Source organism: Styela clava, chromosome 1 (genome assembly GCF_964204865.1).
Source record: "Styela clava chromosome 1, kaStyClav1.hap1.2, whole genome shotgun sequence".
Classification (NCBI taxonomy): Eukaryota; Metazoa; Chordata; class Ascidiacea; order Stolidobranchia; family Styelidae; genus Styela; species Styela clava.
The window spans coordinates 23,529,070-23,544,251 of record NC_135250.1 but is presented as its reverse complement, the minus strand read 5'-3'; the positions used below and the strand labels follow the sequence as shown (position 1 = coordinate 23,544,251).

General features: G+C 36.2%; 2 protein-coding genes across 2 annotated transcripts; both read right to left on the bottom strand.

Moving 5' to 3' along the window:
• Positions 1–58: 58 nt before the first annotated feature.
• Positions 59–3,405, bottom strand: LOC144422282 (stearoyl-CoA desaturase 5-like). Its single transcript, XM_078112304.1, has 6 exons — positions 2,799–3,405; positions 2,530–2,661; positions 1,957–2,087; positions 1,679–1,884; positions 809–1,038; positions 59–424 (listed from the first exon to the last, which is right to left on the bottom strand). The coding sequence occupies exons 1-6, from the start codon at positions 2,803–2,805 to the stop codon at positions 213–215; spliced, it is 918 nt and encodes a 305-aa protein (XP_077968430.1). The 5' UTR covers positions 2,806–3,405; the 3' UTR covers positions 59–212.
• Positions 3,406–7,239: 3,834 nt separating this feature from the next.
• LOC144422180 (uncharacterized) lies at positions 7,240–10,684 on the bottom strand. The gene is made up of 5 exons (XM_078112074.1): positions 10,521–10,684; positions 9,633–9,732; positions 9,170–9,294; positions 8,899–8,986; positions 7,240–7,368 (listed from the first exon to the last, which is right to left on the bottom strand). The coding sequence occupies exons 1-5, from the start codon at positions 10,682–10,684 to the stop codon at positions 7,282–7,284; spliced, it is 564 nt and encodes a 187-aa protein (XP_077968200.1). The 3' UTR covers positions 7,240–7,281.
• Between the last annotated feature and the right edge of the window lie 4,498 nt (positions 10,685–15,182).

The window sequence follows — 15,182 nt, the reverse complement described above, 5'->3', positions numbered from 1 at the left end:
CGGACACCGAAACGTAGTATGTGTACCAGGTTAGGGTTAGCCCATAATTTTATTCCAACTTTTCTTATTTTAGTCCCATTACGAGTTCGGGGACTAGCCAAGTGACTCCTGTAGTATTTGTACCTGAGATTATTGGTGCACATACTACGCCCCGGTGTCCGACATTTTGGTTCACATACTTCGGGAGTACCAATTTTTCTTAATTTCAGAGGTTAGTGACTTTCAGTGTTTAGTAGCGACAAATTGCCTGTTCTTTTTTGTCTCGCTTCTACAATTCGTTCTGGGGTTGTTGTCCTATTGTAAGCTTGCCCAATCATAGCCATTAAGTCAATGAACAGCGTATTTAAATTCAACAAACTAAATCTGAATTCACTTGTTCTGTAATCTTGTGGAAAAGTGTGATGATAATTATGGAATCCTTCACCTAGATAGAAAATATAAATAGATGATCTGAAATTGTAGTGTCAAATCGTGCATGAGTTAGGTAAATATGATAAATTACGAATGAACTTTGGAACTTCTACGAAAAAAAAATAATAATAGTGAAGGTTTTCCAAAGACATAATATCTATTTTCCTTTTTATGGTTACACTATATTTAGGCTCCACTGTTTTCAAAACAATGTGAAATTTCAACACATCCCATATACTTTGCCACACAAGCTAATAATTGGTTTAATTATTCAATTACAATTTAAAATAGTTTTCTGAAATTTTAAACGTCTTAGAGATGCCCTTGGTTGATACCTGGGATACATTGATTAGATTGGACAAAACGGAATTTAAATGGAAAACTTCTACAAACTTACCCATTGCAAAAAATGAAACGATCTTGTTTTCTGCGGGATTTATTGTGACATCATACGGTCGATCTCCATACAAATGTGCGAAACTGTTCACTGAAAATCCGGCATGTAAGGAAATGACGTAGCGAAGCACACTACAGCATAACGAATACCATAGATTTTCATCCCAGCATAAATACGGAATCAAAGTTGGTAAAACGATACAAAGTAATATGGAGGCGGGTAGAAACACTCTGCAAACAAATTGTAAAATATAAATATGGAGGCGGATAGCAATACTCTGCAAACAGATTGTGAAGGTTAATTGGCGTGATTGCCCTATTTAAAGAAATTTGCTAGTATGCAGAAGACAAGTGATGAAAGCCAAAAGTTTCAGAACGGGTTCTCTTTTGTTTCGAACTTACTAACACCAGGTTTTCTCATTTCATAAAATGTATGTATCTCACTTCGTAAGCTGCCATAACATGACACGCTTTACGTAAATCTAAAACATAATTTTCAAACCACCAAACATACCGCTAATCGTCACCAGTGTTCACTTAACCATTTACTGTTGGTATATGTACTAAACCGGCACTGTTTCCGGCCACCATGCCGGTTCTAGGGAAAATTCGCCGTGGGAAATCTCGTCGTAAGAAATCTCGCCGTTGGAAATTTCGCCGCCTATGAAAAATCGCAAGAGCATTTTGCTGTAAAACAAGTATTTGTGAAAAAGAAAAGTTAGGTTTATAGAGTTAGGGTATGCTCTTGAATAACGAATCTTTTTTAAATAAGGCGATGTTTCCTATGCGGCGAAATTTCCTGCGTCGAAATTTTCCTAGAACCGGCATGATGACTGGAAACAGTGCCGGTTGAGTATATATAACAACTTACTTATTTTGCCAAATAACAACGGGATCATTGAGCAAATCGTCAAGGGGAACTGTTTTTCCGTTTTTGATGACATCAGGGTGTTTTTTAATTAGATGACAACCCAGATGACTGAAAAAGAATCCTCGTTTTGCGTTGTGTGGATCACCATCAGTCTCAGAGCATTTGTGGTGGGTTCTGTGTTCACGGCACCAGTACAAAATAGGCGCCTTTAAAATAAAATAGCAGTTAGACAAACTGGAATCAATCAAAAATACCAAATTTAATGACAGTGTACCAACCTGCCATGCTATACAACTGCCTGTCGCCAAGAAGATTCTTAGAGGGAGTTTTGCTTGGTACGATCGATGTGACCACAATCGATGTGCACCGGCAGCCAAACCAAAACCACCCACCAGATAAGTAACGAGACCTAAAATACAAGTTCAGATTTTTAAGAACCAAATTTCATCATTTATTTCTTTTATCATGATTTTTTCCAAGGGCCTCCATATTTGTGGGATTTCCTTCTACTGATCTGACTATGTTGAATTAGATTTTTCCCAGTCTTAATTTAATAAACGATTTATGCTGTTGAAACAGTATTCATCCTTATCTTTTCACCCGTCGATATTGTTTACAGGTAATCCGCGTAACTTGAGGTAAGGGCTTCCCATGTTACTCAGAGCAAATTAACACAAAAATATTTATCAACACTTCGAATGGAAGGTTCCACAGCAATAGCAGTCAATGGGGAATGGACATCGAATGTCCCTAAGACTTAGTTTAGGAAGTATAAAAATTTAACCATCGAAGTATTAGAAATTTGTTCAAATGCACCGATGTAAACAACTCGAAATTATTACTATTCTCACCCAAAAGAACAGTCTTCATATGAAAATTGTGCGATATAGTGAGAGCATACAAAGCTACAATGTGAAATAATGAAACATATATCACTCTGCTCCAGACGATTGAAAAATCATGATTTTTCGTTGGTTGGGAGGCTGTAAAAATAAAGTAACACCACTTAGACTTTGTACAACTCATTATTCTGTAAAATTTACAACATCATTATTGTATATGTGCCACTGGTTATAGTCAATTTATGGATTAGTGCAGTAAGACTTTCAGAAATACGTACTTGTCATTTCTGAATCGTTTGACGTTGTCACGTTTCCCTGTGGGTTATTCAATGACGCGTACTTTGATCCCTACCCAACTTTTCTCTTGGAACTTGCAGCACACAATTACGCGATATCGATGACGCATCAAGAATATTTAAAGACAAGCCTGCAAACCTTTATCTGTAATAGGCTTGCACGTAATTGACAAAAATCAATTCCGTAATTACGGCCAAATCGATTACGTAATGACCCCGTAATTGCGATATTTTTTTCACACATTTAAACCTATCATAACAACCAATTTAATCCACTTCTATTCCGAATGGGGCATCGAAGTTTGGTTTTCATATTCCCGGCAGTACTACACGCCGGCGACAGATGTTAAAGACAAATATCAAGGAGTGAATTCAAAATAATTTTATTCTGATTTTTATCTTTTGTATTAGCTTTGATTTTTTTATCCACTTTATCACCAAATTTTATGCGATCAATTTTATCATTACCAACACTGGTAATATAATGAAGAAACGATAGTTCACTTTTTAAAATCGTATTAACGTATTAATACGACTTTCGTATTAAATAAAAATTCCGGGTTGCTAATTTATTAATCAACTACAAGCGTATTCTCTTGTTTGATTATACTTTCGCTTGCCTCGCCACGAAGACTTTTATTTCACCGTTTTTTACAATATCCGACTTTACTACTTAGCTAGCATTTTATAATAATTATTGATGCCGACATATTGACGATATTCCGAATTCCATGCTTCATTTTACATTAAATCATTTCGCGGCCTAAAAGTTATAACATTATTTGCGATAAATTTAGATCAAATAATAATTATTTGCGCATTATTTAAAATACCGTACTTATATGACATGCCTTCTCCGAAAATACAAAGTTATATCGCAAAACAATGCATTTTGTGACATTTATTCTGCACTCATGAAAATATTAATTTATTTTTCTAACTCAAATCGACAATCCTATTTGCCAAGATTGACACAAGTTTGGTCGAGTGCCGGTGGTATTCGAGTCGACGATAAATCAAAATAAGTTGCCGCATTTGGTAAAGACAGATAATCATATTTGGCCGACATATTGCGAAGCATTGTGAAAAACATATTGAGCAATGCCAAATCCGGACAGATAAATAACGATAAAATCGGTAACAGAACATCAAGATTTTGTAATAGAAAATGAATCTCGCGCAGAATGAACACGGGAAATCCCGTCGTATTGTTGTTTCTCTGCCGTCTCAATCGCTTTACCGATGCCGAAAAGACTAAGTTGCGTTGGTTCATTACACAATTTCTCTTCCGTCTTCATTGCTGTTTGATAAGCGCGACATTAATTATCTCGGCATCTGCAAATAGGCCATGTTTTATAAGTTGATCTCTTACATTCTTTAGTCATTTCACCCGAAGAAGTTGAAACCAGGTGTGTTGACCTCCATCGGTCTCAACACAATTCTATTCCTTATCTACGGTTAATATGTACATTGGCCACCCTAGATAAGTTGATAATAGGTTAGTAAATGACGCGTTATGCCTTCTCATCTGCCTAACAAGAGAGAGAAAAACGGCTGAGAATACCTGAACTCTAACTTCTTTTACTAAAACTTTAATTTTTTACAATCGACGGAATTGACTGCTCTGAAGAGAGCTCGTTTCAATCGCGAAAGTGCTCGACCAATAATTACGACTTTACGTAATTCGTAACTTCGCTTCCGTAACTCGAAATAATTCCGTAAATCCGCAAATTACGTGCAAGCCTAATCTGTAATACCGTTCACTAAGGGATTTGAGCACGAAAGCATGTATGAAATTCTACATAAATTAATTTCATCTCAAATTAACCTATTGCACGATCTCAAATAAACTTAATTAAATGTCACTTGATTTTAATTTCCCTGAGAGCAATTAAAAGCCTCAAGATTTTACGTGTAGATCATTCGTTCTGCTTATAAACTCAATTCATTGCTCTCACCATCTTATTATTAACCCCTGGTGCTTTGTGAAAAAAATAGTTTAGAGAAAATTTTCCCAGTAAATGACTGTCTGATCTATTTCTTGCTACCAACCATAACATAATTTAACAAAAGTCTTCTTATTTTCACCAACTTATCGAGGCTCTAGCTTAAATGCTGAATCACCAATTTTGGATAATAAATTTAGTTGTAAAGAGCCATTTCTCGTGTCTTCGTTAAAGTTTATAACGACAACGATGTTTGCAATATCACTTAAGCTAAAAACGCGAATCGGAAATTGATGTGTCACCAGGCAATCTTGTACGATAAAGGCAACGAACATACGCTACTTGTATATCATTACATAACATAGGCTTTCACACATACAGACCAACTAGCAGACGATACGTCGAAAATCAAGCTGAATGGTTATTTATTTGTTGAAAATGGTTTTTAATAATACGCGTCAAGATTTTGATTTGTCACAATTTTGAGGTATTTTGTACTGAGCCCTCGCCACTGATTCAAAAATGTAAGCCACACCCGCTACGTTTAATAACAAATTAATAATTATCCCGTTGGAGTTAGGAATGATTTGAATATTTGAATTCCCAGCATAATCCGCTTTCCTAACCCGATCTCAACATCTAACTGGATAATTACTAATTTTCTCATTTTAAGCGTGTGCGAAGGTGTTTTGTAACGGGGGCTTTGTACAAAAGATCCTAATTTTTTTAAAGGAAGTTGCTCAAATTAGGGCCGCGGACAGTCTCACTCATAATTATGGGAGGCTGATGTCGGATCGCAGGTACGAGTGATAATTTGGCCTTGCGATGTCAAGAGCTACTGAGATTATAAAGAAGTATAATGTGGAATTAGCCGTTAGTAGATACATACTGACGCGAAACTTGAAGCGGTTCAGGTAAATGCAATCGGGATTACCTTTTCAAGAAATCTAACCATTTCGTATTTCGCACTCTCATATTGAAAGGAATTTTTATATACTAGCGAGACCGTTTGGGTTCAATTTTCAAATCGGCGATACCAACAAGTTGTCTTCCATAATTTTGCGAATCAACAAAAATATTTTTAGTCATCATCGTGGCATGTACATACACTTCCACGACTTTTATGTGAATAAATTAATAGTAGATCTATAATGTCATAGAGTTGAAAAGTTTTTCATGGATCATCTAGTATCGTCGTCTATTTCCGTTGGTTCTACTGACTCTGTCACGTTTTCATCGTCCAGCAGGTAGGATTTGTCATCGCTTGAATTAACCTGATGTGTAACACAAATAATTTTTGTTTTCAACAGTATCTAATGTGTGATTATTTATTAGCTTCATGCTAGGGAGATATAAATCTTGTTTCTATCAAGTTTCCACTTATATTTACTAAAATGTACATCAGCCATTGTTCAAATTCTGTTAATCAAGAGCCAGGGGTGTACAACATTTTTTTGTCGGTGGGCTGTAGAATCAGCTTCAGACACTAGCTGTGCCACATAGAAAATTTAGTTTTGAATTGCATGCACACGACGAATTAAACCAAGAAACCACAATGAAGTATTATGCGTCACAATATAATGTTGTGAAAAAGAGTTATAGAAATCCTGCAGCAACAAATTACTGTACATTATCGACAACAATAGCGTCGCGGGAAAGGCGACAGAGGAGAATGTGGCCATCGCTTAGCCTTACAGTAATAAAGGCACCAGCAAAACGGCGATTTAACGCAGCAACAAGAGTAAAATAACATTATGTATTAACAATTAACCATTTTGAGCGCCTTTTCAAATATAAACTGTGGAATATAAGATTATATTCTTTATGGGGGAAAATCTTTAGTGTTGACTAAGGTCGCACTAAATGGCTTGGGGCCGGGTTGTGGCCCGCGGGCCTTTTGTTGCACACCCTGGATCTATTCTAGACTTACCACAGTATGCTCGTCTGGGCACTGATGGATTGAGCGGAAGGTTGCCTCATTAATATTATTATGGTATCGAGTACGCGATATTCCAATGATGAAAAAAATCACAAAACATATGCAAGTTCTGTAATAAACAGTTTTCAGTAAACTTACCAAATGTACAATTTTGTGTATTTTACGTTCTGGTTGGGGCATAGATAATTCACTTTATCTACAATTTAACACCCTGTTTTGCCACAATGCATCAAAATACATTTGTCATGACTATAGTTTCAAAATTACTACGTAATATTTATTGTTTTACCAAACCTTTCAAAGGTTTTGTCACTTTTACCCTCCTCCGCCACATTCCACTAATTGGATATATTTTAGCCCCCTTGTGATTGCAATGAATCTCTGACGTTATTTCCTACGTGTATATAATTCCGTTATACACTTTTGTGTTGTGTCTTCATTGATTCTTGCATGATAAAAATAAATTATCTGAATCTAGCTGCATTAATATCAAAAATTAATTCATTTGACACACACGAGGTAAGCTATATGCGAAATGTGGTTCATCAATTTTTCCCTATTCGTGATCATATTTATCTCCTTACATTGAAATGCCAGCAATTCTTGGAGTTCTTTGATCTGGTTGTTTCGAAATAACACAGGCTGCAGGTCCATTCAGCTTGAATGTCTGAAAAAAAAATTGTTTTGAAATTTTAATTCGCTGACAAAGGGAATGTGTTAACGTAATATACAACACAAAACTAAGGTTGTGACATTGAGCTTTTACTATGTTACAGTGTTCTGAACAATAAATAAAATGGCAATGCTGAAATATATGGTCACAAAAGTCCGTTACTTGTAAAACATAACATTATAGGGATAACCTTGTTATTTTAGTTAGATTTTACTGTTATTTTTTAAATTAATAATATGAATCGTCGTAAAACCAGTCAAATCAGATTTCTTAAAATTATAAACCGTGAAACAAGTTCTGAGATACTTTTTATGTTCCTATTTGGGGTTAAATCTAATTTCTTTCTATATTTGAGTTCTTTCATACACTGGTATCATACACAGTTCATTTTATATACATTGGTGAGGACAACTTGGCCAAAAAATTCTCTCTCCCCATATTTCAACCAGCCAGTCAAGGTCACGATTTTATTAATGTCAGAATGTGCTACTTATAGTTAGTCTTCTGTTATAATCAGCTGTACTATGTGAGAATTCTGTTTCATATTCTGTCTCGTCGTCAATAAAGCTGAATCTAATTCTGACTCTGTTACTGCTTTTCTGAACTATTATGATCTTTCTCTTTGCTGTTTTTCTTTTTTTTACCAATCATATCCGTTTTAAGTGTATCCTATCAGTATAATGATATATACTTTCAACTGACGTTATATAGTTTTCGCCTGAATTCTTTTTCTGGGACGGCTGTTTTTTTAATATTACTACATGTTTTCGGAGATGACAGTGAGTGTGATTACGTCAACTATAGCCTTTGTAAATGCACTAAGTTTACTGGTGGAGTAGGACTCTGTGCTTGGCTTGTCCACGGCTTTCTTTTTTACTATTTTTTTTAGTTACAAGAAAAGAACTGCTTTCTCAAAATCTTACAATTGCCCGTTGTGGATTTACACTCATATTCATTAAAAATAGAAGCCTATATTGAAAGATGGACATGATAAAGGCTACAAAATGTGTCAGGGCTCAAAATAGTCACACAGAACCTCATAATCCTGTGTTATAGCAGTGGGAGAAGCCATTTATGCATATACCCGATTTACCCGACGGTAAGTTTCCGACAGACTCAATTTACCTCGATTTTTTCAAACATCAATAAAACACAAAGTCAATGAGTTACATAAAATTATCCAATAGGGCAAAAATAGTCTTTACTAAGGTACTAAAAGGCATCACAAAAAAATTAAAATATACTATCAGTATCATGTGAAAGTTTCCAAAACAATTTTTGTCACGAACAAAAAAAATTCACATACAAACATCTGAAACAATTTTATCCTTGGTAGGCAAGTGAGCTATGCGCAATGAAATAAAAGCATAGGATATGAACTATTGTTGCTACAAAGTACAAACCATTCACTCAACATACAAAAAAGTTACCGGAGTTTTTATACATTGTACTCAATTAACCCCATGTGCTCAATATACCCCACTCCCCCCTATAGTTTTTACTAATTATTTAAGAAATACTCACGAAAAAAACAAGCGCATATTCGTCTCCAAATTGAGTAAAAGTGTTTTCGTGAGACGAAGAGTTGCATTCCAAAAAAACAACAGCCTTTCTGTAGTATAAAATACAAAACATTTGTAAGAAACCTACAATCAAATATATTATCAGCGCCATATAAACAACTAATGTCGCGATAACAGGAGCCTAGAATGCGTTTTATTTGCAAGTGCTAAAATGGAAAAAATAGTAAATATGGGATAGTTAATATGGGATCTGAATATATTATGTGAACTACCTTTGCATATCATATGAATGATAATGAAGACTAATTTGACCATTCTCTTCTTCCACAAATGTTGATGAATTCATGACTCCAACATCCATGCACGGAATTGGATTTTCTCCCGGAATCATTACAATCTAAAATAGAATAATTGAAATAAAAATGTATAATTTTTGTTTTATTTTGGTCGATTATGAATAATCTGCCTAACAGAAATACGTCAAGTCATGCTTAATTTATTACACTAGAACGAGATTGCGGATACGAAGTTTAAAATCTAAACGTTTCCCCAATCAGCAAGGCTGACACAGTTACGTTCAACGCGCTCCTGCAAGCCACCAACCCGTTTTATTTCGACCAACAGAACATCAAATAAGCCTCACTATTCCACAATGAATTGCTTCAATTTTTGAAATATCAATTATTTTTACAACGCAAGATTTTTGATTGTAATATATTATAGTAGTTTACTAACCGATAATCCACTTATATAATAACAATCCGTGAATTCGTAACATGGATTATATGAGTACATGAACTGAAACGGATACATCGATGATGGAACGTAGCTGAACCTGTAAATTCATTATACAAAATGACCAATATATAATATATATTATATTCATGGTACTCACGAAGTATGCACACCAAGATGTCGCACAAACTGAACCCTAACCTGGTACTAGGGCTGGGCATTTTCGAATACCTTGTGATTTCAGAATCGAATCGAATAATTTTTTCGAATCGAATCGAATCTCGAATACTTGGAAATATATAATTGTAGACGACTTTTTATAGTAATTGGTCCTCTTAACAAATGAATTACTGAAGACATAGAATACATCACTCAGATAGATTACTGAGCGTTCACACAGAATAACAAACACGTTTTATCAATAACTCACTACAGAAATGAGTCATATGTTAGAATTTCGTTGAAAACATATGACTCCGATGAAAAAAAAATTGGGGAATTCACCTCGACCATTAACGGAAAGATAAAAACAAGATGGCGGCGATTCGAAATTTAGCTCTGAACCGATTCGAATAATTTACTATTCGATTCGATTCGAATATTCGATTCGAAATGCCCAGCCCTACCTGGTACACAACCTGAGTTCAGGTTGTGCGCCATCTTGGTGCGCATACTTCAGGAGGTCCATATTTATATTACTCATATTCCAACATGCTCGAAATGTAATTCAGTTGGAATGTGGTGAAGGTGGTACATTTTGAAAATGGTAGGCTACATCGTTTCAAATTTCAGTGACATAGGTCGGTTTCGGAATACTAATATTTAGCTCGTGCTATGGCAGTGATTACAACTTTGTTTATTTTTGTAAAATGGGATCAAAGAACATACCACGGTTTGTTGACTTTATTGCCGATACTTGTTAAGTCAATAGTTCCGGAATTGTCGGTTCTATCGCAGATGCATGTTTCCGTATCGCCGCCATTGCATACTTTCTGGAATGAGGCAGTTTTGAGCAATATTGCAAATGCAACACAGTAATTTAGTACTTGCATAATGGACCTGTTTTATGACAGATATCAGCTAGGTAATGTCTTAAATAATAATATTTACTGAATATTGCGTTAACATTGGTTTGCCATAAGTTTGGTAATTTATTATTCTCATATTATAACCCTAAATTATTCTCCAAATACAAGATTATTAAACACAAATAATACAAAATTGAAGAAAAATGTGAATTGAGAAAATTATAATTAGCCTTAAGCCATTCTAATTCTATTGCTTTTCTCACTTTGTGTCACTAATTCATAAATTGCCTAATTTTTCAAACCCAAAATTACGCATACTTTTTTTTTGTCCTCAAAGTGTTTAGTTATCTGAATAAACTACGTTTGATAAGATGAAGCAGATAAACTCTTATATATTGTATATTTTCTCATTTTTCCCTAAATAATTATTTTCAAATCGTGGGATATGATTGCCATCATCTGGAAATAAATCGTACCTTGATAACAAGCTTTACTACTAATAGAAAAATTATAAAAATCTATTAAATCGTAGTAGTATATATTTACGATTAAATATCAACGATATTACTAGTAGCAACCTGTGTCAGCTGCCATAAGTCAGTTGACTATTGTAAATAGCAAATGTTTGATGTAGCATGCAAGCAAGCACTCGATCCTGGTGTAATTGTAGACGAAAAACAGTAGACCTATCATTCTTATGGTTACTCTAAAGCAAATCAACGCCAGTACCACACATTACTGCAATAAAAGGGTGTATCTGCATAGAGCCATAGACAACGAAAGGCAACCAATTGCAGAATGAGTTTATCAACAACAGAAGTTTCGACGAGGAACTCAAAATTGTTGTTAATGTGTTAATTTAAAAACTCCACAAAGTCTAATTTAGCAACATAAATAGATGTTTGTATAAAATGGTGTATTATGATAATATATTTTTCATGAATGTTCATTTCGAAAGAGGATAAAGACGGCTAAATTGAATGAACAATAGCGGCTTTTTTATTTATTCCAATGTAGATGATATCCGGTAAAGCATACCACGAGTTTTTAAAAAAACTAACTACATCTCGTCTACTGTGACAGATTGTACCAAGTGCAGTTTTAAGTATTCCATGGCGTCTGCAGCTGCCACAAAACCATGGCGGTATTTCCATACCATGGCCGCTACGGCCAAACCTATGGCGACTGACTTTTTAGCTGCCACAAACCAATGTCGAGCTGCCGTTACCGCGGCAGCAAATTGAAAACCAATGGCAGGTCAAATTTTGCTGCCGTAACCGCGGCAGGTGGGCCGTAAGGACGGGGCTGTCCCTTATGGTGACAAATATTGGGTAAGTTGGAAAGTTTTTCTTATGGATACAGTCTTGATGGATTTGGGGTTAGGGTTAGGGTTTAAGTAGATATAATTCCGCATGATCAATTAGAATTTGGTACATTAGTTTGTGAATATACCGTTAATACTGATTACTTAATACAGAATAGCGCTATAAAACCATGGCAAAAGCTGCCGCGGTTCGTTCGTGGCAGGAGCTGCCATGAAGTGGTAAGAACTGCGCCTCGATTGTACCCATACTTCTTCGTTTTGACTGTCGTGTCCATATATTTGAGCATCTCGCTCTTGGTATTATTTCTATCGAACACGGAGTTCACATATAAATAACTGGATAACGTAATAAAATAAAACCTCGAGATATTCTCACTTGACTTCACTTCATAACACGAGTGTCTATTTTATTGAATGGTTTTGAACCAGGACTCAATCAAAAGGAAAATAGTAATAGTAGAGTATTAGACACCTAAAAAACGATTGGTCAGGTGAAATTCATTGTAATGACTGAAACAATTAATAATTAAGCCAAATGATACATGGATTCCAAGCGGGCACTACAAGTGGAAATCGAGATGCGCAGTTATGCACGGGCCACCGGGAATCCCCAGAATCGATTCTGGTGTTTTCCCTAGTGTGATGTTAGACTTTTGGTTTGGTTCCTGTTTCAGTGTTTGGGGTTCGATGGCGCCGTAGGCTTGGGCGTGGCTGGTCTATCAATCTTCCCCGTGGTAACTCTATGGAGGAAAGCTAGCCAATTAACTTTTTCGTCCTGGTATTCAACAGATCAGTAAAGTCTACCAGACGTACGGTAATATCTGAATACTGGAATACAGAAATAGCGGGTCTAGTATAGTTTAGTACCACAAGTACTTCCGTTAGGAATACGCTCGCCACCGCACCTCTAATTACTCTGCGTGGGTTCGCAGGTTCGAATCCCATGCAGGGATGGTTATGTGCGAGAGTATTGCTGGACTCCTCGCCGCCGTTGGGAGGTTCACGTAACCGCTGGTCGGTTATGGCTTCCTCCACCACCAAGTCCATGCTTCTGAAAACAAACAATATAACTAATCCCATACCCTACTTGGAATGATAACCGGACGAGAGGCCGTGGTTCGTCATATGGATAAGTCGTCTTATCGGCTTTCCTCTCCCCCGGGATAAATATGTAAATCCTATCCTAGTGGGCGTAGCATAACGATTTTGCATATGTTATTCCTAACCCTCACCTGACTATGCCATCCAAAAATTACGTCACTACGACGTCACCATCACGTCATAGGGATTGCCAAAGTATAATTACGATCGCCCGAAATGGCATTTGCGCCGCCAAGGCCAGCGATCTCTCTCCTATCGTGATCGTTGCAACGAGAAAACGAGAGAAATAGCTTGCTCGATTTCGGGTTACCGGTATCGTGTGCGCGTTTTGGACGACCATCCGCATACTTCGGTGGGCCTTATTACGCCACTGCAGTACGGCACACTATACAAATCGGATGACATTGTCCCGTTTCAGAGAAACCCATTTTACAGATGATCAGACACCCCACCTTTGGGAGACGTCTGGACATTGTTGTCCCTCAATATCTGTAATAATGCAGTATAAATGTATAATGAAGTTGCGCAAAATACTACAAAAAAGCGCAATCCAGTAATGTCATCATTGAATTCCTTGGGAAAAAATAATCCGATTTACCGGAGGAAAAAAAATTCTACCGTAGCATTCGAGAGTTTTTAGCAAAAAACGGCAATTTTGGTCATGTGACGGCCGCGATTAACTTAGATTATTATTGAGACAAGCATGGTGTGATCTGACGTGGTGCCAGACGCCCCTCGTTTGTGAGACACATAGAGTTTTTGTTTTTTTGAGCCAAATGGAGGGATATTCTTGGAATTTGGATAGTGCGCTGTACTGCACAGTGACGTCAGAATGACGTAATTTTTCGGTGACGTTTCGGTGAGCATAACATTTATGATTAATATACCCTTTCTAGAGCAGGGATGGCGAACCTTTTTTAATGAATGGGTCAAAAATTATATTTTTATTGCGGAGCAGAAGAGAGTGGGTCACAGATATATGATCAATGTTTGTATATATAAGAAACTTCTGAAGCAAATCTTTTAGGCTTCTGTTGGTGTAGTTTCAGGCTTTACTTATGAAGCACTTCTATCAGGGACTTTTATGGCTCTCGATTTTATGAAATTAGAGTACGAAAACACGCATATGAATTACCATAAACGTTTAGGATGATGCGGTAAATTATTTTACGGTTCCAAAGAGTTTGGAGGGAATCCCACCCTGACAGTGTTCTATTTTTCGATCAACTTTCAACCTCATTAAGGCACTTTTACACTGCCCCATTGTTATTTCAAATTTCTAGGCTTTTATTTCAAGTCTGAAAGATTTTGTTCTCTTAACGGTATTGTGGGCGAGAAACTAATAAAATACAATGCAGCATCTAGTTCTCGCATAACCCCTAAAACAGTCTGCAGATGAACTTCCGAAAGACACCAGATGTAACGACAAATTAACATATCAGTTGCATTGTTATGTAATAAACGATGTCAGAGCCAAAAGCTGAATAATGGTTCACAGCGGTGCAGACATGCGTCCAAGATTAGGGGTATTGAAAATTACCATACCAGCCCGAAATTAACAATTTGAATATGAGCCCTCGCGGCCCTGACTACCCAACTGACTGCCCAACTGACGGTAGATTATAATAGTTTAGGTATTGTTAGATTAATTTAAGGTCGGTTTTATCAATTTTGTCACTGATATGTTAGCATTTTTTCCTTATTTTATTCGTGCCTTGGTGAATCACGAATAAAACACGGTGGGTCACTTTGTGACCCGCGGGTCAGTGGTTCGCCATCGCTGTTCTAGAGGATGGAAAATTCATATGATCGCTCAAATTATGTAGTAAACTATGCTCATCATTTCTTATCTAGTTTTACTTTCTATATTGGTGAATGCTTTAATAGCTTTATTTCCATCTACATCTGAGTTTGTCATGAAGGTTTCGCAATTCCCATCATGGACCCCATTCGTTGTTTACTGTATTTTTTAAGGGGTTAGGACCTTTTACCTTTTATTATATTTATTCTATACTTCTCATTTATGCATCGTCATATCAGAATAATCATTGATTTGATCCAGATTTTTATTAACAAATTTACATTGTGTGATAAAAT

What these genes read in the sequence shown, in the direction of transcription:
- LOC144422282 (XM_078112304.1), bottom strand. An exon ending in TATGAAGACTGTTCTTTTGG is followed by an intron (nt 2,088 to 2,529) that starts GTGAGAATAGTA and finishes CTTGTATTTTAG; the next exon opens with GTCTCGTTACTTATCTGGTG. An exon ending in GTTGTTATTTGGCAAAATAA is followed by an intron (nt 1,039 to 1,678) that starts GTAAGTTGTTAT and finishes ATTTGTTTGCAG; the next exon opens with AGTGTTTCTACCCGCCTCCA.
- LOC144422180 (XM_078112074.1), bottom strand. Translation starts at nt 10,684, where the DNA reads ATGCAAGTACTAAATTACTGTGTTGCATTTGCAATATTGCTCAAAACT. An exon ending in AATAAAGTCAACAAACCGTG is followed by an intron (nt 9,733 to 10,520) that starts GTATGTTCTTTG and finishes ATGAATTTACAG; the next exon opens with GTTCAGCTACGTTCCATCAT. An exon ending in AATATGCGCTTGTTTTTTTC is followed by an intron (nt 7,369 to 8,898) that starts GTGAGTATTTCT and finishes TTTTTTTTTCAG; the next exon opens with ACATTCAAGCTGAATGGACC.